General features: G+C 41.6%; 2 protein-coding genes across 3 annotated transcripts in view; one reads left to right on the top strand and one right to left on the bottom strand.

Annotated features, from left to right (window-relative positions):
* TEX49 (testis expressed 49) lies at nt 1-27,473 on the top strand. Its single transcript, XM_052639522.1, has 4 exons — nt 1-79; nt 23,892-24,014; nt 26,863-27,007; nt 27,425-27,473. The coding sequence occupies exons 1-4, from the start codon at nt 1-3 to the stop codon at nt 27,471-27,473; spliced, it is 396 nt and encodes a 131-aa protein (XP_052495482.1).
* The window catches only part of ADCY6 (adenylate cyclase 6), a 39,999-nt gene continuing 20,410 nt past the window's right edge, over nt 7,885-27,473 (bottom strand). Inside the window, exon 22 of one of the 2 annotated variants that reach the window (XM_052639520.1) lies at nt 7,885-8,009. In XM_052639520.1, coding sequence (XP_052495480.1) covers nt 8,007-8,009 — 3 coding nt within the window. In that variant the 3' untranslated portion in view covers nt 7,885-8,006. Of the gene's footprint in view, nt 8,010-24,045; nt 24,140-27,473 lie in introns of those variants that run through there. The other variant, XM_052639519.1, reaches the window with a different exon arrangement.

The raw sequence follows: 27,473 nt of genomic DNA, 5'->3' as shown, positions 1-27,473 counted from the left end.
ATGGCCTTCTTCAACTTATATCTGTTAGGATATCAAAATTCCTTTCAGAACAAGAAGAGGGACAAACCTGAAGAAACAAGTAAGGGAAACATAGACTAGAGGGTTAGAAGGGCCACTTCTTAGTCATTTCTTTTCCTACCTTGGGTTAGAGTTTTATCCCCCAAGATTAACCACTACACTAGTTAAAATTATGGAGTAGAGAAAGTATCCATTCCCTCTCCTGTCATTTAATATCCTTGTTAAAACAGCCAGTTTGTTCAACTGAATGAATTCATTTGCTCATTTAATCAATATTTTTTAAGCACCAACTATGAGTCAGACTTTATGTTGGTGACTAGGGTTACAAAGATAGATAGGATTAGACCTCTCTCTGCCATAAAGTGGCCAACTATCCAATGAAGATAAGTATGCAAACAAAAAAATTTGCAATATGGTGTATGATTCAGTTAAATATGGAATGCTGTAGAACCACTAAAGAGGAAGTACCTAATGCTATTAGATTGAAATGAGAATACAAGGATCCTTTAGAGAAGAACTTCCACAGGAAATGCTTCTAGAACTCAATATTAAAGGATGATTGGAATTAACCGAGTAGACAAGAAGGGAATACAGCACAGACAAAGGAACAGAGAATTGAGAGTCTTATTAAATGAGCTCCAAGTCCTTGAGTACAGACAAACGGTAAACAGGAGCTAAGAAGCAGGTGTTGAAAACTAGGCAGGGGCCAGATAATTGAGGATTATGTTATCCATGCTAACCTTTTAACTTTATAGGAACTAGTGAAGGAATTTTAGTAGGCAGTGAGTAAATAATCAGACCTGTATTATATCTGCAATACCTAACAGTACCTCATATCTAATAGAGGTCTCATAAATGTATTTGTAGGGTGAATGAATGAATAAGTGATACTGAATGACTAATTCTAAAGGGAGGATTTACAGGAGATGTGACAAGATTAAGATAGTAAAAGATGAATCGCTTGAAAACGGAAATAAAAGAGAAAGGGTACTCCAGGCAGAATGAAGAACACATGTGAAGGAAATTAAATGTGGGCAGGAACTGTTGCAAAAGTTGTATTGGGGTAAAAGGAGGGGAGGATAACCGGGGAAGGATAAAGCACAAAGTTAAGGCTGAGAAGGACTGAGCTTGTGTAGGACTCCATTGGGCACTCTCTGTTCTCTAATCCTATCAAAGAAGCTCTGTTTCATGTATTTAGCATTCAGGTAAGATTTGTACAAAGGGTCCCACTAATAGACCCTGCTCCTGCTGCTGCTAAGTCGCTTCAGTCGTGTCCGACTCTGTGCGACCCCATAGATGGCAGCCCACCAGGCTCCCCCGTCCCTGGGATTCTCCAGGCAAAAACACTGGAGTGGGTCGCCATTTCCTTCTCCAGTGCATGAAAGTGAAAAGTGAAAGTGAAGTCGCTCAGTCGTGTCAGACCCTCAGTGACCCTATGGACTGCAGCCTTCCAGGCACCTCCGTCCGTGGGATTTTCCAGGCAAGAGTACTGGAGCGGGGTGCCATTGCCTTCTCTGCATAAACCCTAGGAATCCCTTAATAGCCCTACACCCTACTTGCCCCCACCCAGCTGGGTCGAAGCATTGTGCCCTGGTGAGGATAGTTTTGTCTCCAAATTAGTTCATCACCCTCTCTCAGAGAAACACACTTGGCCTACTCACTAATTTCCCATGTTCCATTTTGGTTTATATATTGCCCTCCTGTAATGATAGTTGAGAATTTAGCTTCCCCTCTCCCATCCTAGTTCTTCTAGTATAGTTATGTCACAATTTTAGGTTTATGGTAAGAAAAATTCTAAGAATGACCCTCAATGAATCTTGGCCTTATATCATCCCCTCCCCCTTTGAATGTGGGTGGAACCTCTGAATATGGTGGAAAACACTCCGGTGATTGTTACTTTACATAGAAAAAAAAGGAGATTATGTGAGTGGGCCTAATCTAATCACACAAGCCCTTTAAAATCTGAGTGGTTTTTTCCAGTTAACAGAAAAAGTGGAATTTGGAGATTGGAAGCATGTGGGGCTCTGAAGATGGAGGGGGGCTGCATGCCAAGGAATGTGGGTGGCAGTTGCTGCTGCGGCTAAGTCGCTTCAGTCGTGTCTGACTCTGTGCGACCCCAGAGACGGCAGCCCACCAGGCTCCCCCGTCCCTGGGATTCTCCAGGCAAGAACACTGGAGTGGGTTGCCATTTCCTTCTCCAATGCATGAAAGTGAAAGGTGAAAGTGAAGTCGCTCAGTCGTGTCTGACTTCGCGACCCCATGGAATGCAGCCTACCAGGCTCCTCCATCCATGGGATTTTCCAGGCAAGAGTACAGTACTGGGTTGCCGTTGCCTTCTCCGGGGTGGCAGTTAGGAGCTGAAAAAAGTGTCCCAGCTGACAGTCAGCAAGGCATCAGTCCTATAACAACAAAAACCTGAATTCTGTCAATAACCTGAATGAACCTGAAAATAGATTCTTCCCAGAGACTCCAAATAAGACCCCAGCCCAGTCAAGACTTAGATTTCAGCCTTGTGAGACTAAGTAGAGACTGCAGACTTCTGACTTACAGAAGTGTCAGACAGTGAGTGAACGATGTTGTTTTAAGTACTTATTTATTTTGGCTGTATCCAGTCTCAGTTGCGGCAGATGGGCTCTCCCATCTTAGTTGCAGCCTGTGGGATCTTTAATTGCTGCTCACGGGAATCCTCTTCTAGTTGCAGCATTTGGGATCCAGTTCCCTGACCACAGATTGAACCCTGGCCAGCTGCACTGGGAGAGCGGAGTTTTAGCCACTTGGACCACCAGGGTGTTGTTTTAAGCCACTAAATTTGTGGTCATTTGAGATGTAGCAGTAGACACCCTAATACAAGCTTCTATCTATAGTCTTGTAGTCTTAAAATATGTAAAAATTGTTTACTTCTAAGGCAATTAGTTTGACTATAATAACTTTTTTGTTCAATTTTTTGCTTATTCCTAGAGTTAAGAACTGCCACCATTGTTTCTTCCCCCCTCATTTGCTTGGTTCTCTGCTATTACTTCAACAACTCTATCCAATGCCCAGTGATATTTTTTCCAGTCATTCAAAACACAACAACTAATCTACCAATTCCTTTTTTCCCAAACTTCTCTCTGCTACTCCTACATTCTGCCTTCTATTCCTGGCACATAGCTCTTTCCTAAAACTTGCTTTTGCCTCTCTCCAAGATTTTATTCCCTATTTCCTGGATTCTTTCTTTCTTGGTTTTACTCTCTCCTTTTCCTGGAATATATCCTTGACTAGCTTTCTAAGAATGTATCGGAGGTATATTTTTGAGTGAAGAATGGTTTTAGACTACCATCACACTTGTCAGCTTTTCCAGATATGGAATTTTAGGTTGAAAGTCATTTTCTGAAAGCTTTGAAGGTATACTTTATTGCCCTCTAACTTCCGACTGTATTCTTTTGTGTAGGATGTATTTGTCTCCAGAAGCTTTTTGTTTTCTTTTTTGTACCCTAAGTGTTCGAAATTTCATAATGTTGGAACTTTCTGTATGGGTCTTTTTTTATTCACTGTGATAGACTTTCCATGAGCTTTTTCAACCTGGACATTTGTACCCTTCATTTCTGACAAATTTTCCTCTATTACTTCTTTATTAATTTATTCTCTATTTTCTCTCTTCTCTCTTTTTGGAACTTCCACTTATCAGCTGTAAAGCCTGAGGTGATCCTCTAACTTTATTCATATTTCTCTATATTTCCTTTGGGTTTTAAAAAATTTACTCTTTGGGAGCCTCCTCAATTTTATCTTCCAACCTTCTGGGTTAATTATCTTTTGCTGTATAAGAAATTACCCTAAAACATAGAGGCTTAAACCAACAAAACATGTATTACCTTATAGTCTCTGTGAATCAGAAATCTGGAAGGAGTTTAGGTAGGTGGTTCTAGCTCCGGGTTTCTCATGTGTTTTCAGACAGGGTGTCAACAGGGGCTCCAGTCATCTCATGGCTGGAGGCCTCAGTTCTTATCAGCAGCTGGGCATCTCTGGCTCTTGACACGACACCTCAGTTTCTCACCACATGAGCCTCCCCATAAGCTGCTTGAGTGTTCTAACCTGGCAGCTAACTTTCCTGAGAGCTGATGATCAGAGAAAGGGAGGAAGGAGGAAGGAAGCCAAATGTCTTTTTATGACCTCGTCTCAGAAGTGACTGTCACTTCCACCTTATTCTTTTTGTTAGAAGAGAGTCACTAAATCCAGCCCACACACAAGAGGAAGGGTAATAAAGAAGCTGTGGACGTGGGCAAATCACCATATCTTTGTGTCAGAATATTTTGGTGACTATATTCTTAATTTCCAAGGACTGTTTTTGGTCCTCTGGTTTTCCTTTTCCACATCTTTTTTCTTCCAGGATATTTATACTTTATTTGAAATTCTTTTCTGTTCTCTGCATTAGCTCTTTTTCTCCTGCTCTTTTCTTTCCTATGAGTTTATTTTGGTCTCTGTTTTCCTCACTGATAACTGTTGTCAAACAACTGGTTATCCTTGGCTCTTTATTGTAAGAGTGAGGAACTAAAAAGCTGACTAGAAGCCTGGAGGGCAGGGTTGGTTATCCATTTGGGGCTTCCCTAGGAGCTTTCCACTGGCTTTCTACATGTTCTCCAGGGAAGAACACCATACTTGCCTCTCTGGGGATTGTTATGTGTTTGTTGCTAGCATACTGGGAACAAGACTGAGGGTCTCACTTTTGAGGATCTTGGTTTTCACTTAATCATGGTATTTTCAGTCCTACACCATGTGCCATCCCTCACAGTAAATCTTGTCCAGGAGTGCAGTGCCTCCAAGATTGAGTTCCTCCAAAGACATCTTTCTCTTTTTTCCTCATTTTTATTGAGATATAATTGACATATAACATTGTGTAAGTTTGGGCTTCCCTGGTGGTGCAGCAGTAAAGACTCCACCTGCCAAGCAGGAGACGTGAGTTCAATCCCTGGTTAGGAACATCCCCTGGAGAAGGAAACGGCAGCCCACTCCAGTATTCTTGCCTGGGAAATCCCATGGACAGAGGAGTCTGGTGGGCTACAGGCCATGGGGTTGCAAAGAGTCGGACACAACTTAGCTACTAAACAACAACAAGCAAATTGTGTAAGTTTAAGGTGTACCATATGTTGATTTGATACATTTAAAATATATTGCAAAATGTTAACCACTGTAGCATTAGCTCTAATACCTCCATGACATCACATAATTGCCATTTCTTTCTTGTGGTAATAACATTTAGGATCTACTCTCTCAGTACCTTTCAATTATATAATACCATTTAATTACCTATAATCACCATGCTGTACGTTAGATCCCCATAACTTATTCATCTTATAAATGGAAGTTTATACCCTTTGGCCAACATCTCATCCGCTCACCTCCAGCTCCTGGTGACCACCATTCTACTTTCTGAGTTCTACTTTTATAGATTCCACATATAAGTGAGATCATAGAGTATTTGTCTTCTTCTGTCTGACTCACTTACTTATCTTACTTAGCATCATGCCCTGAAGGTTCGTTCATGTGGCAGCAAATAACAGGATTTCCTTTTTTCCCACGACTGAATAATATTTCATTGTATATGTATTTATACTGCCTCTTCTTTATCCATTCATTCATTGGCAGACACTTAAGATTTTGTAAATGGCTATTGTGAATAATGCTGCAGTGAACATGAAAATGACGATTTCTCTTCAAGATCCTGTTTTTATTGCCTTTGGATATATAGCCAGAAATGGGGCTTCTGGACAGAGAAATCTTTTATCTCCTTGCTGGGGCATGGTGAATATGATGAGCCTGGTTGTGCCATGTGCTCTGTAGACAGAGTTTCAGTGAATACCTCCCTGTTCTCAGACCTATTTTTTTACTCCTACCTTCTGTGGTACCTGCTATATACCAAAGTTTGAGATTCTCAAGCACATTAGGTCAATTCTAGATATATCCTCCATTGCAGAAACTTTTCCTATTCTGATAAACTGGGGCTTCCCAGGTAGCATTAATGGTAAAGAACCCACTTGCCAATGCAGGAGATGTGGGTCCCATCCCTGGGTTGGGAAGGTCCCCTGGAGGAGGGCATGATGCCCCACTCCAGTATTCTTGCCTGGAGAATCTCATGGACAGAGGAGCCTGGGGGACTGCAGTCCATGGGGTTTCAAAGAGTCAGACAGGATGAAGTGAGGTAGCACACACGCATGCACATTCTGATAAGTCAGCTGCTACCCCTTCATCCACTTCCATTTTTCAAAAGATGTTTCCAGTGAACTGTATCATCTTGCTTCTGTACCGTTACTCTCTCTCTGCCCCTGAAGGTTAGTGCCATTTTCATCATTGTGTTTTTGCTTGTTTGTTCTGGGGGCAGCACTGGGTCTTCCTTGCCGTGCACAGGCTTTCTCTAGTTGCCGCAAGCGGCGGCCGCTCTCTGGTTGCAGTGTGTGGGCTTCTCACTGCAGTGGCTGCTCTTGTGGAACATGGGCTCTAGGCACACTGGTGTCAGTAGTCGTGGTGCATGGGCTCAGTTGCCCCGTGGCATGTGAAATCTTCCCAGACCAGAAATGGAACCTGCGTCCCCTGCATTGGCAGGCAGATTCTCAACCACAGGACCACCAAGGAAGTCCTTGTTGTTGCTATTTTGATGTCATTTTAGGAAATTTAGGAGGGAAAGAAAATAAACTTTATGGTTAATCATTTTTAAAACTGATTTTTGTGATGTATTTCCAAAATTATAGAAAATTTGTAAGACTGGTACAAAGAAATTCCCTATACCCTTTACCCAAATTAGTCAATTGTTAATATTTGGCCATATTTGCTTGTTCTCTCTCCCCTCATATATATATAATTTATATATTAGCATATCTATATATAAACATCTATTTTTTTCTCAGCTAGTTGAGAATCAGTAGTTCATATTATGTCCTTTACTCTCAAATATTTCAGTTTGTATTTCTTAAAAATAAAAACACTTTTTTAGGGGCTGCCCTGGTGGCTCAGTGGTAAAGAATCCACCTGCCAATGCAGGGAACATGGGTTCAATCCCTGATCTGGGAAGATGCCACAGAGCAACTAAGCCAGTGTGCCACAACTATGGAGCATGTGCCCTAGAGCCTGGGAGCCGCAGCTACTAAAGCTACTAAAGCTCACATGCCCTAGATCCCATGCTCTGCAACAACAGAAGCCACCAGAAAGAGAAACCTGCACACCTCAACTAGAGAGCAGCCCCTGCTCGCTGCAACTAGACAAAAGCCCAAGCAGCATCAAAGACCCAGCACGGCCAAAAACAAATAAATAAAATTATTCTTTAAAAAGAATAAGAACATTTTTTTAGATAATCCACAGCATAAGTTATCAAACTCAGCAATTTTAACACTGATACAATACTGTTATCTAATTACCTACAGTCTATATTCCAATTTTTCCAGTTGCCCTGTTAATGTCCTTTAGAACAAAATTTTCCCTTTTAGGATCCAATTAAGGATCAGGCATTGCATTTAGGTGGCATGCCTCTTTAGTTTCCTTTTATCTGGAAAAATTCCTCTGCTCCTTTGTTTCATGACATTGACAGTTTTAAGAGTACAGGCAAGATATTTTATACAGTTTTTCTTAATTTGGGTTTATCTGACATTTATTAAGATTAAGGGCTTCCCTTATGGCTCAAATGGTAAAGAATCTGCCTGCAATGTGAGAGACCCAAGTTCAATCCCTGGTTCGGGAAGATCCCCTGGAGAAGGCAATGGTAACCCATTCCAATATTCTTGTCTGGAAAGTGCCATGGCCATGGGAGCCTGGTGGGCTACAGTCCACAGGGTTGCCAAGAGTTGGACACGGCTAAGCAACTAGCACTTCCTTTCTCTAGATCAGGTTTAAATGTTTTTGGCAGGAATAAGCAATGGTACGTCTTTAATACATCACATCAGGAGGCTTGAGATGTCATTTTGTTCCATCATTGGTGATGTTAACTTTGACCATTTGATTAAGGTGGTGTTTTCCAGTCTTCTTCACTGCCAAGTTGATAGTGACAGAGTAAAGGGACAAAACAGGTGAATAAGTAGTTAATCCCACTGAGAGATTGTACGAAACAGTATGGGAGACCCTGTAATTTAATGATTACTTAAGAAAGCAGATTTCCTTAACCACGAAACCAAGCAGACTAGCTTAGCAACAGAACCACACAGTGGCAGAAGACATGACCCAAAACAAAAAAACAATGGTGGCGTGAGACTCACATCCTGCCCATTGAGCTCAGTAGGTTAATGATCCCTAGAACATGCTCTCTGCACACATAAAAAACAATAATTTGTGTACCTAGCTTGACCATGTATGGACAAAAAAACTCCCTTGCCCAGCCTGGAAGAGGAGCTGATGATGGAAGCAAGACATCTACTCAAGAAAGACAAAGAAGTCCTTCTCCCTCTCCCCACTTTTCCTGTGATTATAAAACTAGCCCAGTAAGTTCTCAGAGCATGGCATCCCCTTGCCCACCTATTTGTAAGCCTCCAAGTGTCCTTCTCTAATCAGCTACTTCTTATCTATCACTTTGTCTCTTGTTGAAGTCTCTTCTGCACTGAGACATAAAGTACTACAGTATCAGAGCTCTTCAGAGCCCCTGAGACGAAACCCAAACAGTTTCAAAGTTGCTATTTTTATTTTGTAATTAGTAGTGATTTCCAGGAAGATATTTTGAAGAAATGTAAATACCCTATTTTACATCAAACTTCTTCTTACTAGTTTTAGCATCTACTGATGATTCGGTTATCTCTATGATAGTTCCAAAATGGTAATTTTCTAACTCACATCCATTTTAACTCCAAGTGTAAAATTTAGGCATGAGTTTTTCCAAAGCATTCCATTTCATTTTTATATGAAATCACTGCTCTTTTTTTAATATCCCAGAAGTTTATTTAATTCTTGCTTGATACATTTTATAGAGAAAGGTTGGGACTATTTGCTTGGGGTGCCCCTAGTAAATCTCATGGAGGCACCCACTGATCCTTTTTTAAAAATACATATTCCATTAGTTTAAATAATATATCATTAAATTGCAATTACAAAGTAAAACTGGAGAAAATTTTTGCGGGGAGAAAAATCACAGCTAACTCTTGGTATGCATACAGTTCAACTGGTGGGAGCATAAGTATGCAGGTATGCTAAAGAGTGGCTCTTGGCTGCAACTGGAGTGTTTCAGGCAGCTTTTAATACGTTTTTCAGAGGAAATGCAGAACATTAATTAATCTAGCAAACCTATTCAATGGAGCTTCTTTAGAAGAGCTCCTAATATTTATAATATTGAGCTATTCACATTTAATATTCTAAAATACACCAAGGAACTAGGGCATTGTAAAGAATTATTGATAAAAACTTAGATATGCTTGTCCTGGACCAAGCTAGAGGTTCCTGAATATTTGCCAAATTCTATATGTGAGTTAAGATACGAGGGGGAATAAATGTGAGGTCCCTTTCCAGACATATTTTAGAAGCTTAGAATTCCTTGTAGTGAAATATCACCCAAATGAGACTAATGTAATATTGTATGTAAACTATACTTCAGTTAAAAAACAAAGAAATATTACCCAAAGATAATGATATCTGATAGAAATTGACAAGATACTCTAAAATTCATATGGAAATGTAGGGTATCCAGAATAACCAAAGCAATGTTGAAGAATAGGAATGATGGAGGACATACTTCCCAATTTCAATTCTTCTACAAAGCTTCTATAATCAAGACCATGGTGATGTTGGCATAAGAATTGCCATATTAGATCAGTGAAACAGAATTGAGAGTCTAGAAATAAACCCTTATATTTATGGTCAATTGATTTGCAACAAAGGTGCCAAGACAATTCAATGGGAGAGAATAGTTTTTTCAATAAATGATGTTGCAAAAACTGGATAATCACATGCAAAAGAATGAAATTGGACCCCACCTCACACCATATGCAAAAATAAACTCAAAATGGATCACAGACATAAATGTAAGAGGTAAAACTTGTAGAAGAAAAATCTTCATGACCTTGGATTAGGCAATGTTTTGTAATAAATGACAGCAAAAGCATAAATGACAGAAGAAAAGATAGATTGGATTTCATAAAAATTAAAACCTTTTGTGTTTCAAAGAACACTGTCAAGTAAGTGAAAAGAGGTTTATGTGTTTTTGTAAATGTTTGGATTATAAGACAGATTTTAAAATAAATAAGTATAAACTTATTAAATCAACAATCATAAGAAAATGAAAGTTATTACAGTTGTGTAGAACAAAATGTGGGCTCAGACAATTTTGATAGGAAATATTTTCAAAATGTTAACAGATAATTCTATTCTTAATAGAAAAAAATGAAAATAACCAATTAATTTTATAATACTAACACAAACTGATAAAATAACATAAAACAATACAGAATACAGTACAAAAGAGGAACCCATAGACCAATAAATGGACAAATTCACTAATAGGTTAAGTTCAAGAATAAAGACAATCATATACCATCAAGTAGGATTTATTCCAGAAATGCAATGATGATTTACTATTAGGAAATAGATAAATATAAATACATCACACCTGTATGTCCAAAAGTTATATCCAACTATCACTAGGAACTAAAAAGGCATTTGATACTTTTAGAAAACACTTTGTAAATTAAGTAAAAAAGGACATCATTAGCATAATATGATATCCACCTCATATTTATACACAAAAATAAATTCTTGATGATGTAAAGACCTAAGCATATAAGACAAAACTATAGAAATATTAGAGGAAAATGTAAAATATTTTCACAATCCTAGGATGATTTCAGAAAACTTTCTTATAGGACATAAGGCCCAGAAGCCTAAAATTAAAGATTGACAACCTTTCCTAAATAAAAATTCTGTATCAAAAGACATCATAAAGTTCAAGGTAAGAAAGCAACTAAGAGAGGAATTCCCTGTTAGTCTAGTGGTCGGGACTCCACACTTTCATTGCCAAGGACCTGGGTTTGATCCCTGGTCTGGGAACTAAGATCCCACAAGCCGTGCAGCATGGCCAAAATTAAATAAATAAAAGAAAGACTAAGAGAAAATATTTGCTATTTATAGATATGTATGTGTGTATACACATATTTATATATATACACACACCTCTATATAAACACACACAAATTTATAATTCACACATACATATAAAACACACATTTATAATTCATATATATAATATTCAGAGTACATAGAAAACCCCCACGTAGGGCATCAATCCAGATTCCCCTTCTCATTCAACATCAGATATTTATTTTTTGGGAACTGACTGTGCCAGGCACTGTGTTAGATGCTGGGAATACAAAAGTGACTAACACAAACAATAAATAAACAAGATATTCACAGATTATAACAAGTATAACAAGTATGGAAAGGATATAAGGGTGGGAGAGTTGATGCAATGGCTCAGGAGTTATAAACTGCTGGCCAGAGGGCCAGACTCAGCCTGCAGAGTGATTTCTTGAAAAAATTTGGGCCAACATAAAACTCAGGAGATTTTATGTAAATTCCACATTTCTGACTTCTCTTAAAGATCTCTGACCACACTGGCCCTAAGTTCCCACATGAGTACAAATGGCCAGAGTAAAGTAGCAGCTGCCCATTTTGATTGGACAAGTTTCTTGCTCAGTTTGTTTTATTCATTATCTGCCTGACTCTTGGAGGCAACTGAGTTCATAGATCCCATGATGAAGAGTAACTTGGAGAGGTCCACTTTAGACAATAATCAAGGAAGTAATGTTTGAGCAACTTCATGAAGAATGAGAATGAACCAGCCATGTGTAGAGGTAAGGCAAGAACTTCATAAGAGCAAATTTCAAAATCTAGAAGCAGTTCAAGGCCAAAACTATAGCAAAGCACTTCCAACTCCCACTTTGATCACAGACTACTTTCACTGAATCCCAGTCAGAGACCTGTGACTCATCTCCCATTTGTAACAAGAATTTTTTTCTCCTATGGTTGATTTCTAGTTTCATACTGCTATGGTCAGAAAAGATGCTTGAAATTATTTCTCTCCTCTTAACTTTGTGTGAAATTATGTGGTCTATTCTAGAAAATGTTCCTTGAGACTTGAAAAGAATGTGTACTCTGGTTCTTTTTTAAAAAATTATTTATCTATTTTTATTTTTGACTGTGCTAGGTCTTCATTACTTTGTACGGCCTTTCTCTAGTTGCAGCGAGCAGGGTCTACTCTGCATTCTGGTGCATGGGTTTCTCGTGATGGCTTCTCTTGTGGTGCACAGGCTTTAGGCACATGGGCTTCAGCTGTTGCAGCTTGTAGGCCCTAGAGCATGGGCTCAGTAGTTGTGGTGCATGGGCTTAGGTGCTCCTCAGCATGTGGAATCTTCCCAAACCAGGGATCAAACCCATGTGCCCCCTGCATTGACAGGCAGATTCTTATCCACTGCACCACCAGGGAAGTCCTGGTTCTTTGTTTTGTTTTGTTTTGTTTGGATGTAGTGTCTTGTAGATATAAGTTAAGTCCAGCTGTTTTATTGTGTTCTTTAGGATTTCTGTTGCTTTACTGATTTTCTGTCTGGAAGATCTGTCCTTTGATGTCAGTGAGGTGTTAAAGTCTCCCACTGCTGCTGCTGCAGTCACCATCTGCAGTGATTTTGGAACTCAAGAAAATAAAGTCTCTCACTGTTTCCATTGTTTCCCCACCTATTTGCCATGAAGTGATGGGACTAGATGCTATGATCTTAGTTTTTTCAATGTTGAGTTTTAAGCCAGCTTTTTCACTCTCCTCTTTTCACCTCATCAAGAGGCTCTTTAGTTTCTCTTTGCTTTCTTCCATTAGGGTGGTGTCGTCTGCATATCTGAGGTTATTGATATGGCTTCTAGCAATCTTGAATCCAGCTTGCAAGTCATCCAGTCCAGCGTTTCACACGATGTACGCTGCATAAATAAGCAGGGTGACAATACACAGCCTCCTTTCTCACCTTTGAATTAAGTCCATTGTTCCATGTCTGGCTCTAACTGTTGCTTCTTGACCTGCATACAGACTTCTCAGGAGGCAGGTAAGGTGGTCTGATATTCCCATCTCTCTAAGAGTTTTTCACAGTTTGTTGTGATCCATACAGTTGAAGGCTTTAGATTAGTCAATGAAGCAGAAGTAGATATTTTTCTGGAATTCCTTTGGGTTTTCTGTGATTCAACAGATGTTGACCATTTGATCTCTGTTCCCCTGCCTTTTCTAAATCCACCTCGTACATCTGGACGTTCTCGGTTAACATACTGTTGAAGCCTAGCTTGGATTTTGAGCTTTACCTTACTAGCATGTGAAATGAGCACAATTGTACGGTCATTTGAACATTCTTTGGCATTGCCCTTCTTTGGAATTGGAATGAAAACTGACCTTTTCCAGTGCTGTGGTCACTGATGAGTTTTCCAAATTTGCTGGCATATTGAGTACAACACTTTACAGCATCATCATCCTTTAGGATTTGAAATAGCTCAACTGGAATTTCATCACCTCCACTAGTTTTGTTCGTAGTAATGCTTCTTAAGGCCCACTTGACTTCACACTCCAGGATGTCTGATTCTAGGTGAGTGAACACACCATGGTGGTTATCCAGCTCATTAAGACCTTTTTTGTACAGTTCTTCCATGTGTTCTTGCCACCTCTTCTTAGTGTCTTCTGTTTCTGTTAGGTCCATACTGTTTCTGTCCTTTACTGTGCCCATCTTTGCATGACGTGTTCCCTTGGTATCTCTAATTTTCTTGAAGAGACCTCTAGTCTTTCCCACTCTATTGTTTTCCCCTATTTCTTTACATTGTTCACTTAGGAAGGCTTTCTTATCTCTCCTTGCTATTCTTAGGAACTCTCCATTCAGATGGGTATATCTTTCCTTTTCGCCTTTGCCTTTTGTTTCTCTTCTTTTTTCAGCCATTTTGTAATACCTCCTTAGAGAACCATTTTGTCTTGTTGGGTGTATATTGGGTGTATATATGTTATTAATAACACATGTAATATCTTCTTCTTGTAATATAATGATTCCTTTATCATTATACAGTGTCCTTGTCTTTCTTCATGGACTTTGTTTTAAAGTCTATTTTGTCTAATAAGAGTATTGCTACCCCTGATTTCTTACTGTTTCCATTTACACAAAGTATCTTTTTCCATCCCCTCACTTTCAATCCATGTGTGTCTTTTGCCATAAAGTGGCAGCATATTGTATGTTCTTCACCAGTCATTTTAATTGTGCACATCCTGAAATATCTATGCACAAAGACAGGGAACTTGACTACCCTCTGCGAAGTTTGGTTTCAGTTATATTATTCAGAAACTTCTACGTAAAAATTCCACTCAACAGCAATTATGTTCTGTTTCTAGTATTCCCTTGAAGCCACTTCAGCTGCCCCAGAACTGAAGTCCGGGCTCATGTGACCAAGCTCTGAGGTACATAGGCTGACTCTAGAAGCTCAGGATAAGGCTATGAAACTCAAGGGAGTTGGAGTGTTGAACTCCAGGGCAATCTATCAAGACAAAGGTATGTGTATATGGCTCTCCTCCTAGGATATCTAGTCTTCCTATAATGATTAGGAACAATAACCACAGATCTCAAGTGAGCACTTGGGACTTCCTGATAATCCTGTTATATTTCCCTAGCCACTCTCCTACTCCTCAAGGCAACTTCACATCTATTCTCTCCTCAAATCTCTAAAATGCCCTCTCCCATCCTCACTCTGAGGATCCTCACAACTTCCTTGTTCCTTATTTAACTAAGCAGGAGTAATCAAAAGACACTGTCCATCATCACATCTAACATTCCACTGCATTTCTGTCTTCCCTCTGCTACAATGAATGAACTAACTCCATTTGTCTGCTCTATCTCATCCACTTTTTTTGGGTTTATTTTTGGCTGCACTGGATCTTTGCTGCTGTAAGTGGGCTTTCTCTAGTCGTGGCAAGTGGAGGCTACTCTTTGTTGCAGTGCAGTGGGCTTCTCATTGTGGTGGCATCTCTTGTTAGGAAGCGCGGGCTCTGGAGCGCGGGCTCAGTGGTTGTGGCACATAGGCTTAGTTGCTCTGTGGCACGTGGGATCTTCCTGGAACAGAGACTGAACCTGTGTTCCTACATTGGCAGGCGGATTCTTAACTACTGGACCACCAGGGAAGTCATGGATCTAATCCACTCATAACCTCAAGGATTTTGCTCCTGTAATTATCCCCTTCTCCCTCAGTTTTGTCCCTCTTCCCAGATCATTCCCATAAGTATATACATGTGCTGTAATCTCTTCCATCTGGGAAAAAAGGGAATCCTCTCCTGATCATATGATCCCCTCAAGCTGTTATCGCCATTTCTTGCTCCACCACTCTCCCCGCTCCCACTCCTGATTATACCAAAATGCCTAGGAAAAGTAGTTTATACTCATCAACAGGAGAAAAACCACCATGCTGATTGACCTCACTTTAAAATTCCTGATCACTAAACTCAAGTGGGTCTTTATGGCTGCCCAAATGTCAGACTACATTTCTTTGTTCTATGCATTTTCTCACTCTGCTGAAGGCCTCTTCATATCTTCTCTTCCCTCATACCTCCACCACTTCCTCCCCTATCCTCACTCACAGATAATGACTTTCCTTCTATTTCACAGTGAAAATGGAAGCAACTGGAAGATAATTTATATAACCCCTCACAAACCATATCTATCCATCTACCTGCATCTGTGCCCATATATGTCTTATAATAACAAGTGAATGTTCTACACACTTAAGACCAACCTCTCCACTGGTGCATCAGATTTTTGACTATTCAAAGATAGTACTCCAACTGTTGCCTCAGTTTTTCTGTGTCTAACCATTCCTGTCTACATACATACATGCTACAATGTTTTCCATCTTAAAACCTTACATCCTATTTCCCTGCCTACCCCCTCTACAGAAAAGCTTCTCAAAAGAATTGTCGGGTCTTTCTGTCTCCAAATGTCCTCCCAGTCTTTCTTGAACCTACATCAATCGGGCTCTTGCCCCGACCAGTCCACTGAAACATACCTAGTCACCAGTGCTCCTATCCATGGTGATGTTGCTAAATTAAATGGTAAACTCATAGCTTTCATCTTATTTAACATATTAACAAGAAAGAGCAACAGAGCTCACCTGGTTCTGAATCCTGATGGTGCTAATGTTGCTTACAGTATGTCAGCTGGTAGAGGTTTGGGAATGTGGACCACCATAATGGGGAACTTGCTTCATACCCTTCTGTTACTTCAGAACTGGTTTGGGAAAAGTATGTGTGGAGAAAATACTGCATTCTGTTTGGCTCTTACAAAACCACATCCATCCACCACGCTTAACCAGGTCTTTCTAATCTCAATTTCTACATTCATTAATTTAAGGAACACACAGTTCCTGACTCTGCTCACCCTTAGTTTCACAACACAAGTGATCTTACAGGACTGTGAGTTGTATTCAGAATGATTCTCTGGCCCCGCTCACTTTCTGACTGATTTCACCTTGTTAATACATTCACTCAAGTGGCTTGACCCTTTTCTGACTGCCTGTACTAGCACTTCAACCTGTTCTCCATGCTCAGATCAGCCACACTCTTACCTGGCTCTTCAGTGAGGGCTTTAACAGCAACATTAAAATGAATCTATTAACACTTCACATTCTTAACACATACTATGATGATATTTTTTAGTTATTCACAATTTTTCTTTGAAGAAAGTTTTTTTCCCCTTCTAGTAGATATGAGGGCCCACTCAACCTTTCCTTATTATAGTCATAATGAGAACTTGTAGAAGTGAGTCAACACAGGTAACTAAATATTCTGCCAGTCTCTGCCCCCTTCCTTTCTTTTCCTCCTGATAAAGAACCAAAATAGAAAAGCCAAAGGGGAAAACTAGGTGTGGAGAGCATATTTTGGTTTATCCTTGACTTCAGAAACTCATTTTTATCAGGTACTCAAAGCTAACTCACACTAAGCAAATTCAGAGTGCCCCATTTTCCTCACCTGTAAATGGAGATACTAATGCCTTCCTTACTGATCTGTTTTGGAGAGTAAGTTAAACATACAATGTATGTAATACACCTAAGACCTAGCACATAAAACTGTATGACAGATGATTGGAAGAAAAGTTAAAAACCATAATTTTATTTACATAGGGAATATATACCTTTCCTCTGACTGGAATATATTTGCTACTCCAAACATACTTGCCAGGGTAGAGAGCCTGAAAAGCAATATATATATTTGGGTCATATAGCTTATAGGATCTTAGTTCCCCAACCAGGGGTTGAACCTGGGCCCTTTGGCAGTGAAAGCGCCGAGTCCTAACCATCAGACCACCAGGGAGTTCCCATGGAAAGCAATATTTTTAACCATAAGATTTCTTGAGAAGCAACAAATGCTAGCTGGCATCAAAGGATAGCTCATCCAGACCCTGAAAGAGCCTGCTCAATTGCAGTTGCTCACAGAAGAGCATCCCTGACCAGTGACCAGAACTCTCTTGTCCACCAATCAGTAATTCCTACCCCTCCCAGACTCACCTTACTGATCCTGATTCTACTAGTTGCCCCTGCAGGTTCAGCCCAGCTTCCTGAGTTCATTCACCTTGAGTGCCTAAGCTTTCCCTTCCCTATCCTGCCCAGGAGAGCCTGGCCACATATCTGTCCTTTCCTTTGCTCAATCTGTCTCACCAGTTGCTTTGAGTCCTATTCTCCTATCTTCTTTTAGCATCACACCTGGACTCTTTTCTTGGTTCAGAAGTGTCTTAGAATTTCAGAAAAATTCCGTTATGTGGCTCTTTGCTAAGACAGCTTGCCTTGTTATATGAAAAACCTAGGTCAAGCTAGACATAATCCCAACACACATCTCCACTCAGGGCATTGCCCACTGACAGGCGTCTCAGAGGCAAATTGATGGGGATTGGTGGTAAGGAGTGTTTATGCTTGTTCTTGATTGGAAACAAATGAAGGAGTCTGCCTGCCAGACTCTAGTGACTGCCCTCCAGCCACAGACACAGTGACCTCCGAGCTCTGCATATCCAAAGGGCCTCACTCCATCTTCCTCCACTGCAGCCTTTATCATTCCTCCTCCCAGAGGAATTCCATAATGAGTCCTCCTTGTTGCTCTTACTTCCAAATGAATCTCTTCAAAGAACAAGTACATCTTTGGTAAAAACTGAGTATGTATCACTTGCATTCTCATTTTCTGGATCTTGTCAAAGGGATCCCATACGTGGTTTTCCCCACCCTTGCTGGAAAGTACTCTGCTCAGTCTCCTAGTTCTCTTGACCTCTGCTAGCTGCCTGTTTGATGACCCGCTGTAAGACAGCTGGATATGCCATTCTTCGACTCCAGCAGAGGGCACTGTAGTTCTGGCTTTTCGAACAGGAGCGTGAATGGCACAATGCAGCCAAGAGTGAACTGGCCAAAGTCTCTGAGCCCCTCTGCCTTTCTAAATGGATAAACGTACTGAAATTATTATTTTTGGAAACACTCATACATCTCATAGCTGCTGGAGACCGTCATCCTCATCCACCTGAAACTAGAGGGACAAGATACTCAAGCTACTCACAGTTAGATAATATCTAATAGACATTACTTGCAGTTGTCTTGAAGTTGGTATAACTGCGAGCAGAGTAATACCACCCTGCCAGAGCCTCAGGAATGGGCACCTCCAAGGTAGGTGACTGTGTCTGTATTGCAGCAGACAGACCACTTTTTTCACAGGGGCTTGGTCTTTCCCTGCTGGTTCTCCCCACTGAGGCTGGTCTAATCCACTGAAGAGTGACCCACCAGGTTCGTCTTCTCTGTTCCCTCGATGCTAGCCATAGGAAGTCGTGTTCTGCATTTAAGTGACGCTCAGGGAGGCAAAGATGTGCTTCTGGAACAAGGTAATATCATTACTAAGTCCCTTATCCAACACAGGCTTCTTCAGGGTGAGAAGACACCCTTGACAGGGCCCTCATTGAGCTATACACAAGAGAGCCCACTAAGAGGGTAGTTCTATCAGTTCATCTTTTTCCTTAGCCTTTGGTCTTTCCTGGAAACCCTGATGATATTTCAGAAGCCAATTTAATGTGGTTAAGAGCATGGGCAGTTGAGCCAAAGTGCTGGGTTAAACTCGTGTCTTGGCCATAAGCTAGTCATGTGATCTTGGCAAATCACTAAACTTCTCTGGGCCTCCGTTTCTCCATTTATGAAATAAGGTAATAGTACCCACGTTTTACACTTGTGCCAAGCACATTCATTGCATATCAGCTTTTCTTCTTGTTGTTATCGCTAGAAGATCCATGCAGTCCATTTTATATCAGCAGTCTGCAACCAGCACTGTCTCTCTCTTATCTCATGCACCCCCCAACTTTCCCTGTGTTCAGAATTCTGAAGAACTGCACCACTATAAGGAAGATATTTTCAGAGGTAAAGGAACTGCCCCCATGTGTAAAATGTGCCCTGAGAATTGGTCTGGTTGCCTGGGTTTATGTTCTTGTTCACTTTCTCCCAAATCACTGACAATTTCCTGATGTCAGGAAAGACTAAGTGCAAGATAGCTTCCAAAAATACTTCAACCAGTTTCAGTCTGTGTTAATACTCCAGTCAACTTGCCTCATATCTGATACAACCTCTTAGATAGGAGTCATATTTTATGTACAATACCATAACATCTAGAAATGTTGTTTGCATTTCTACAAGTATGTTCTACAAATATCTTGTATGCATTTCTAGTCTGGGTGGTATTACTCTGCTTACAGTGACACCAACTTCAAGTAATATCTGTTAGATATTATCATCACTATGTACTAAGAATCTGGAACAGACAGGCAAATACCTTAACTTAAAATTCAGAATTCTGGGAGCCACTGAGGTAGCGTACATGCTTAGTTGTTCAGTTATGTCCAACTCTTTGTGACCCCATGGGCTATAGCCCACCAGGCTCCTCTGTCCATGAAATTCCCCAGGCAAGAATACTGGAGTGGGTAACTATTCCTTTTTCCAGGGGATCTTCCTGACCCAGGGATCAAACCCAGGTCTCCTGCATTGCAGGAAGATTCTTTACCATCTGAACCATCCTAGGTAGACCCATTCTAAAAAAACATTGTGGCAAATCAGCCCCAGTTCCAACTAACAGAAACAGTGGGCAAAGCAGTGGGAAACTAAGATTTTGTGACCTTCTTATGGGCCCTGGGAAGCTTATACTACTGAGAAATCTGCAACATAAATTTGGAAAAGTAGAAGATCCAGCCATACTTTTGCATTACCCCATATATCCTTCACAGTCCACTCAAAGCATTAAATCTGGTCTTTTGGCAATTCCTAATTTATGGCCTGGTTCTAGAAGAAGCTGTCAGGGCCCTTCCTATCTATTTACCACAAAAAACCATATGGAGTATAGTATTAACTAAGTGGATGAAGAACCTCTGTTATACCATCTGCCAAAAAAAAATGATGAATTTTTCTCCCTTGCCACAGTGGAATTTGCTTATAAAGAGTTCACTGCATCGCGCTATCCAGAACATGCTCTTTCACAGTAGCTGTGGCATGATTCTTACCTACCCCTCACCACCCTTCACCTCGGGTGGCTTCCAAAACTTGGCAAAGCTATGGGTTACCAAAAATACCTTCCAGCTTGCCAAATACTGATCCGAGGAGTAGGCCAACTGGTGCTTGATTCAAGAGGAAGGCATCCAAGTGGGTGACACTGTCTAATATGCCTCCAAGCACATGGTAACCCACACAGGAAACTGGGCACCCACTACTCAGAAACTGACATAACAGTTATCTGATAATAATCATATGGCTATACTTTAAAGAACTATCAGCCTGAGGCCTCAGGACCAGAGAAAGAGTTCCCTCTGTCACCTGCACCCTAATCAATACTTGCCTGCAGTCCAGGTCCCATTGCTCACTAGGAATATGCTCTTGCTCTTTCTTGGTCTACACTTACTTGGCCATGGACATTCTGCCACCCTCACTTAGCCCAAAGTCAAACAACCAAACTCAAATGACACTGTTTCTAGGAAATGTAACCTGTGATGAAGTACAAAGCCAACCCCTGGTTCACTCCAGGGTTCCACCTGTCCCAGCCCTCAACTGTCAGTGGAGGGGACTCAAACTTTGCCCCACTCTGGTGGTGTCACTGTCGCAGAGAATGTTAAGGACGTCCATGGGAGGGCAAAAAGGAGGGTGGAGGGACAGAGATGATGAACAACGTGTGGGGCCAAGCAGAAGAAAGGGGAAAGCAGGAACTGCGAAAGAACTACAGAACAGCAGGCATCCCCACCACCCACCCAAGATGAGTCTGCAATCTCAGCAATTTCCAGAGAGAAGGGCAAGCTTTGATCCAGTTCACGACAAGCTCAGGATTCTGAGATGCAAGCCAAATCTAGCCTATTTAAGTAGAACATGAATTTTTTTTAAAGATAGTGGTAAGACTACACCAAACTTAAAAGCTTCCATGTGGCAAAAGAAACAAATTGAAAAGACAGCCTACAGTATGGGAGAAAATACTTGCAAACCATATATATGATAAAGGGTTAATACCCAAAACACATAATGACTTCCTATAACTCAACAGCAAAAAAAGAAAGAAAATCCAATTAAATGGGCAGAGGATCTGAATAGACTTCTCCAAAGAAGACAAACGAATGGCCAACAAGTATATGAAAAGATGCTCAACATCTAATTATCAGGGAAATGCAAATTAAAACCACAATGATGTATCACCTCACACCTCTTAAAGTGGGTATAATAAAAAACAAAATCCACAAAAGATAACAGCATTGGTGAGAAGAAAAGGGAACCCACATGCATTGTGGTAGGTAAGCAAATGGGTACAGCCACTGTAGAAAACAGGGCAATTTCTCAAGAAATTTCTCAAGAAACTAAAATAGAACTACCATATGATCCAGCAATCTCACTTCTGGTATATATATCCCCAAAGAAACTGAAATCATGGTCTCAGAGGGATGTCTGCACTCTCATATTTGTTGCAGCATTATGCACACTAGCCAAGACATGGAAGTAACAGAAATGTCCCTTAGGGCTTGGATGGGTTTTTTTAATGTGGTAAATGCATACAATGGAATATTAGTTGGCCTTAAAAAAAATAGGGAAATCCTGGCATTTGCAACAACATGGATGGACCTGGAAGAGATGCCAAGTGAAATAAGCCAGACAGAGGACACATATTACATGATACCACTTATGTGAGGAATCTAAAATAATTAAACTCAATAGAAGCAAAGAATACAGTAGTGTTTACCAGAGGCTCAGGGGAGGAAAAAACAGGAGGGCAATAATCAAGGAGTACAAAGTTTCATGCAAGTATTCATGCAAGAAGAATAAATCCTAGAGATCTACTGTACAGCACAGTATAGTTAACACTATACTATAGACTTAAAACTCTACAAAGAGACTAGAGTTTATGTTAGATGTTCTTGTTACAAAATAATAAGAAGGTGAGAGGAAGTTTTTGAAGGAGATGGATATGTTTGTGGCATAGATTTTGGTGATGGTTTCACAGGTGTATACTTATCTCCAAATTCATTAAGTTGTATAAATTATATACATACAACTTTTTTTATGTGTGTTACACAACGAAGTAATTTTTATTTAAAAAAATCATTATTCAGGTGTGTCAGGTCTTCGTTGCAACACGTGAGATCTTTCACTGCAGCCCACAGACCCTCTAGTTGTGGTGTGTGTGCTCAGTTGCTCTGTGGCGTGTGGGACTTAGTTCCCTGACCAGGGATAAAACCCAAGCCCCCTGCATTGCAAGGCAAACTCTTAACCACTAGACCACCAGGCAAGTCCTTGAAATAGTTGTTTAAAAAATATTAGGAGGCACATAAAAACTGTAGAAGGGACAGAGAACCACGTTGGGCAGATAGTAACCAGAAACAAGGTTCACAGTCATGCCATAGACCTGGCTGTGCAGCTCCGCCAGTGCATTCAGTGCTGTGGTGGGCGCTGCCAGCACCGAGGACACTGGGCCCCAGACAGCGCTGCTGGAGACAAGAGGCAGCTTCACTGCCCCAGCCTCCATCAACAGAAAAAGACTTCACATGGTCCCAGCTTCTTTGCAACCCCAATCTTTGATTCAAAATCTGAAGAAGACGTGTTGATTAGCCTAGCCAAAACTCTTGGCCCTTGGCCTTCCTACAAGAGAGGCTGGGTCCATGCAGGCTGCTATAACAAAATACCATAGACTGGGTGGCTTATAAACAAAGATTTATTTCTCACAGGAGACTAGCAGTCCAGGATCAGGAAGCCAGGTGAGGGCTCTCTTCCAGGTTGCAGACTTCCTGTTGTTCCCTCACGGGGCAGAAGGGGCCAGGAAGCTCTCTCAGGTCTCTTTTTATAAGGGCACTTATTCCATTCATGGGGGCTCCATCTCATGAATCACACCCCAAGAGCCCCACCTCCAAATGCTATTACCTTGGGCATTAGGTTTTCAACATATGGATTTAGGGGGAGGATGGAGTGGAGGCAATTCAAACATTCAGACCACAACATTGGGTAAGGAAAATCTCATCTTTTCAGTCACTATAAGAAGATACAGATTTTGCATCTGAGAAGATTTCTAAACCCCCGTAAGAATGCTAAGACTACACTATCCCACTCTATACTGCCTTTCCAGCTCCTGGCCCTGTCCCTCTCCATTTGACCCAGCACCAGTCCAGCTCTAAACCAATAGCAAGCTGAGAGCTCTCTAATGCTCCTAACACACTTGATGCCTGCTGCCCAAAATGCTCTTCCTGATACTACTGTGTCCCATGAATGCCTTCTTACCCTGCAGCACTTGGCTTGTGAGGGGCTTGGAGGGACCCCTGCCTGTGCCGGGTTAGCGTGGAGACCAGAGACTGAGAAAGCCAAACAATCCCATTTGCTAGGCACTCAGACCAAGTCTGCTCTCGTTTCAGACCAGAAGGATCCAGTGCCCACGAGGCTTCCCCCTATTTCCTCAGAAGATGGGAATTATTCTGTGCACCAAAATAGCCACACAAAGTACCACGAAGCTGTTCGGAAGGTATCGTTAAAGACATGTAAGTATCTTGGATTCGTCACAATTCTAGGGGCAGAAAAAGCGTGTCTGAGTTGCTAAAGTGGCTGGGATGTGGTGGGCGCTGTTTTAGAGCAGGCGGCGAGGTCAAAAAGAGCCAAGAAGAGACTGAGAAGAGGGAGAAAGTGGGCTCCAATAGTGAGGTAAACAAGATAAGATAAAAACTGAATCAGAATTGACAGCAGAAGATCTACCTGTGAGTACTTTCTGTCTCTTTCAAGTGTCTCACTGTGGATAAGTCACTTATCCTTTTTAAACTTGTTTCCTCATTCATTTTTTAAAAAAAAAGGCAGAAAATGCCGACTCCACCAATCTTACAGGATTGTTATGAGGATCAAAGCTTGTAGCTGAGAGGTTAAAGCGTCTGCCTGGAATGCAGAAGACGGGTTCGATCCCTGGGTCGGGAAGATCCCCTGGAGAAGGAAATGGCAACCCACTCCAGTACTCTTGCCTGGAGAATCCCATGGATGGAGGAACCCAGTAGGCTACAGTCCATGGGGTCGCAAAGAGTCAGACACGACTGAGCGACTTCACTTTCTTTCAACTCCAAACAAGCTGTGTGACCTTGGGCAAAATCCTTTGATCACGTAACTTCTCTGAGTGAGTGAAGTCGCTCAGTCGTGTCCAACTCTTTGCGACCCCATGGACTGTAGCCCACCAGGTTTCTCTGTCCATGGGATTCTCCAGGCAAGAATGCTGGAGTGGGTTGCCATTTCCTTCTCCAGGGGATCTTCCCGCCCCAGGGATCGAACCCAGGCCTCCCGTATTGCAAGCAGACACTTTAACCTCTGAGCCACCAGGGAAGCCTCTAGACCACCTGAAAACTGGAATAACACTCTAGTGTTTTTTGAGAAAGAGAAACTTACATTTTAAAAAGTACCTAGGACAAGCTGCAGTCCATGGGGTCGCTGAGTCAGACATGACTGAGCGACTTCACTTTGACTTTTCACTTTCCTGCATTGGAGAAGGAAATGGCAACCCACTCCAGTGTTCTTGCCTGGAGAATCCCAGGGATGGGGGAGCCTGGTGGGCTGCCATCTATGGGGTCGCACAGAGTCAGACACAACTGAAGCGACTTAGCAGCAGCAGCAGCAAGACAAGCTACTGATATAGGCAGATACTTGCAGGAATCTCCAAGGAATTCTGCTATGTACAGAAAGCCAGTCCCCAAAAGATCCCATACTGTATGATGCCATTTATACAACAGTCTTGAACTGAGAAAATTACAGAACTGAAGAACACATTACTGATTACCAAGGAGTGGAGGGAGGAGTATGTGACTGTAAAAGGGCAACTCTGGGATCCTGTGGTGACAGAACTGTATCAGTATGTTAATAGCCTAGTTGTAACAGTGAAAAGTGGAAGTGTGGTGTTTTTTTTTGTTTTGTTTTGTTTTTTTGCTTAATTGTATTGGACTCTTTGCAATCCCATGGCTGTAGCCCCCCAGGCTCCTCTATCCATGGGATTTCCCAGGCAAGAATACCGGAGTGCACTGCCACTTCCTTCCTCAGAGGGGCTTCCCAAGCCAGGGATCAAACCCGAGACTCCTGCATTGGCAGGCAGATTCTTTGCTGCTAAGACACCTGGAAGGCTCCAATAATATAGTAGAAATTTTTTAAAAAAAATAATAATTATAAAGACTAGATAGCCAGAATATTAGGCTATAATTCTAAGTTTTAAAACGTATACAAGTTTTATACACTGGTATAATTAGATTTATACAATAGTGAAAATCCAAATAAAGAAAATCTAGGTAAGTCTGATTTTCAAAAATTTTTAAATATCTAATACAACATTTAGAATTTAACAGGTACTGGATAAATTATAGGACTTCCCTAGTAGCTCAGATGGTAAAGCGTCTGCCTACAATGTGGGAGACCCGGGTTCAGTCCCTGGGTCGGGAAGATCTTCTGGAGAAGGAAATGGCAATCCACTCCAGTATTCTTGCCTGAAAAATCCCACGAATGAAGAACCTGGTAGTCTACAGTCCATGGGGTTGTAAAGAGTCAGACAGGACTGAGCGACTTCACTTTCACTTGATAAATTATATGCTGCTGCTGCTGCTGCTAAGTCGCTTCAGTCGTGTCCAACTTTGTGTGACCCCAGAGACAGCAGCCCACCAGGCTTCCCCATCCCTGGGATTCTCCAGGCAAGAACACTGGAGTGGGTTGCCATTTCCTTCTCCAATGCATGAAAGTGAAAAGTGAAAGTGAAGTCACTCAGTCATGTCTGACTCTTTGCGACCCCATGGACTGCAGCCTACCAGGCTCCTCCATCCATGGGATTTGCCAGGCAAGAGTACTGGAGTGGGTTGCCATTGCCTTCTCACAATTATATGTTAGCAATACCTAAATATAAGGCAGTATCACTGCTAAATTTCAGAGAATTTCCTGAAATAATCAAAGGGGGAGGGGAGGAAGAACCAGTAGACCCATCTTGCACATTTTCCACGCGGGATGTGTGGTTAGGACTCTGCACTCTTATTGCTGAGGACCTAGGTTCAATCCCTGGCTGGGAAACTAAGATCCCACAAGCCATGTGGCATGGCCAAATAGAAAAGAAACCAAGTAGGTAGACCACTTGTTTTTGCACCACCTTAGCACTTGGGGAAAGCGCTCTTAGAGATTGACTTGTGGTAAACACAGGAAGAACCAAGACTGATTCCACTGACCATGTAGGGTGTAAGATGCTGAAATCCAGAAATGGAGCTGAGTGTGGTGACTACATTTCTGGGACTTCTCAGCATCTGGTCAAGCCTAGTTGCTACGTTGGGCTTGTGGTGCCCTGAGGCACAAACTCTAAGAAATCTGATAACCTGCCCAACCATTCAGTCCCTAATCAAGTCTTCAGGGTCCCCCTGACTGATGCTCAGAACTTCAGCTTCTGGCGGTCCAATGCTGCAGGAGTGCGCCCAGAAGAGACCATGCCGTGGATCCGGAACCCCCGCCACTGCCTCATCAAAAGCGCAATGACCAGGTTAGGCTGGGAGGGGGGAGGGTGGGGAGATCACTTAAATCCTTGGAGATGCTTTCCATCTTATTCAGAGTTGGGAAATGGAATAGGAGGTTTTGGTCTTTCCAGGGAAAACTGGCCCCGGAATCTGGGCAGTAGTGGCTACTGCTAGTAGTGGCTATTCAAAGGAGCTAAAGATTCATCCATGTCTTTGTGTTTCACCTTATGGCTATGACTTCTGAACACTCAAGAATCTCCAGCATTCCTGTGGGAGGCCTGGAATGTTTCTGCTCCCTTCGCTGCCACCTCCCACCTCTCTAAGCACCGCCCATTGGCAGCAGCTCCACTTCTTCATCACTACCCCTGCCCATTCAAGGTTTAAGCCCCACCCCACCCCCAGTCCAGCCTAACCCAGCTGAATCTGAGACTGTCTCTTTCCAGGTTTATGGATCACTCTATTCTCAATGACAGGAACTTCAGTCTGTATTAA

This window comes from Budorcas taxicolor, chromosome 5 (genome assembly GCF_023091745.1).
Source record: "Budorcas taxicolor isolate Tak-1 chromosome 5, Takin1.1, whole genome shotgun sequence".
Classification (NCBI taxonomy): Eukaryota; Metazoa; Chordata; class Mammalia; order Artiodactyla; family Bovidae; genus Budorcas; species Budorcas taxicolor.
Note: the sequence above shows the minus strand (reverse complement) of the source record. Positions and strands in the feature narration are given on the sequence as shown.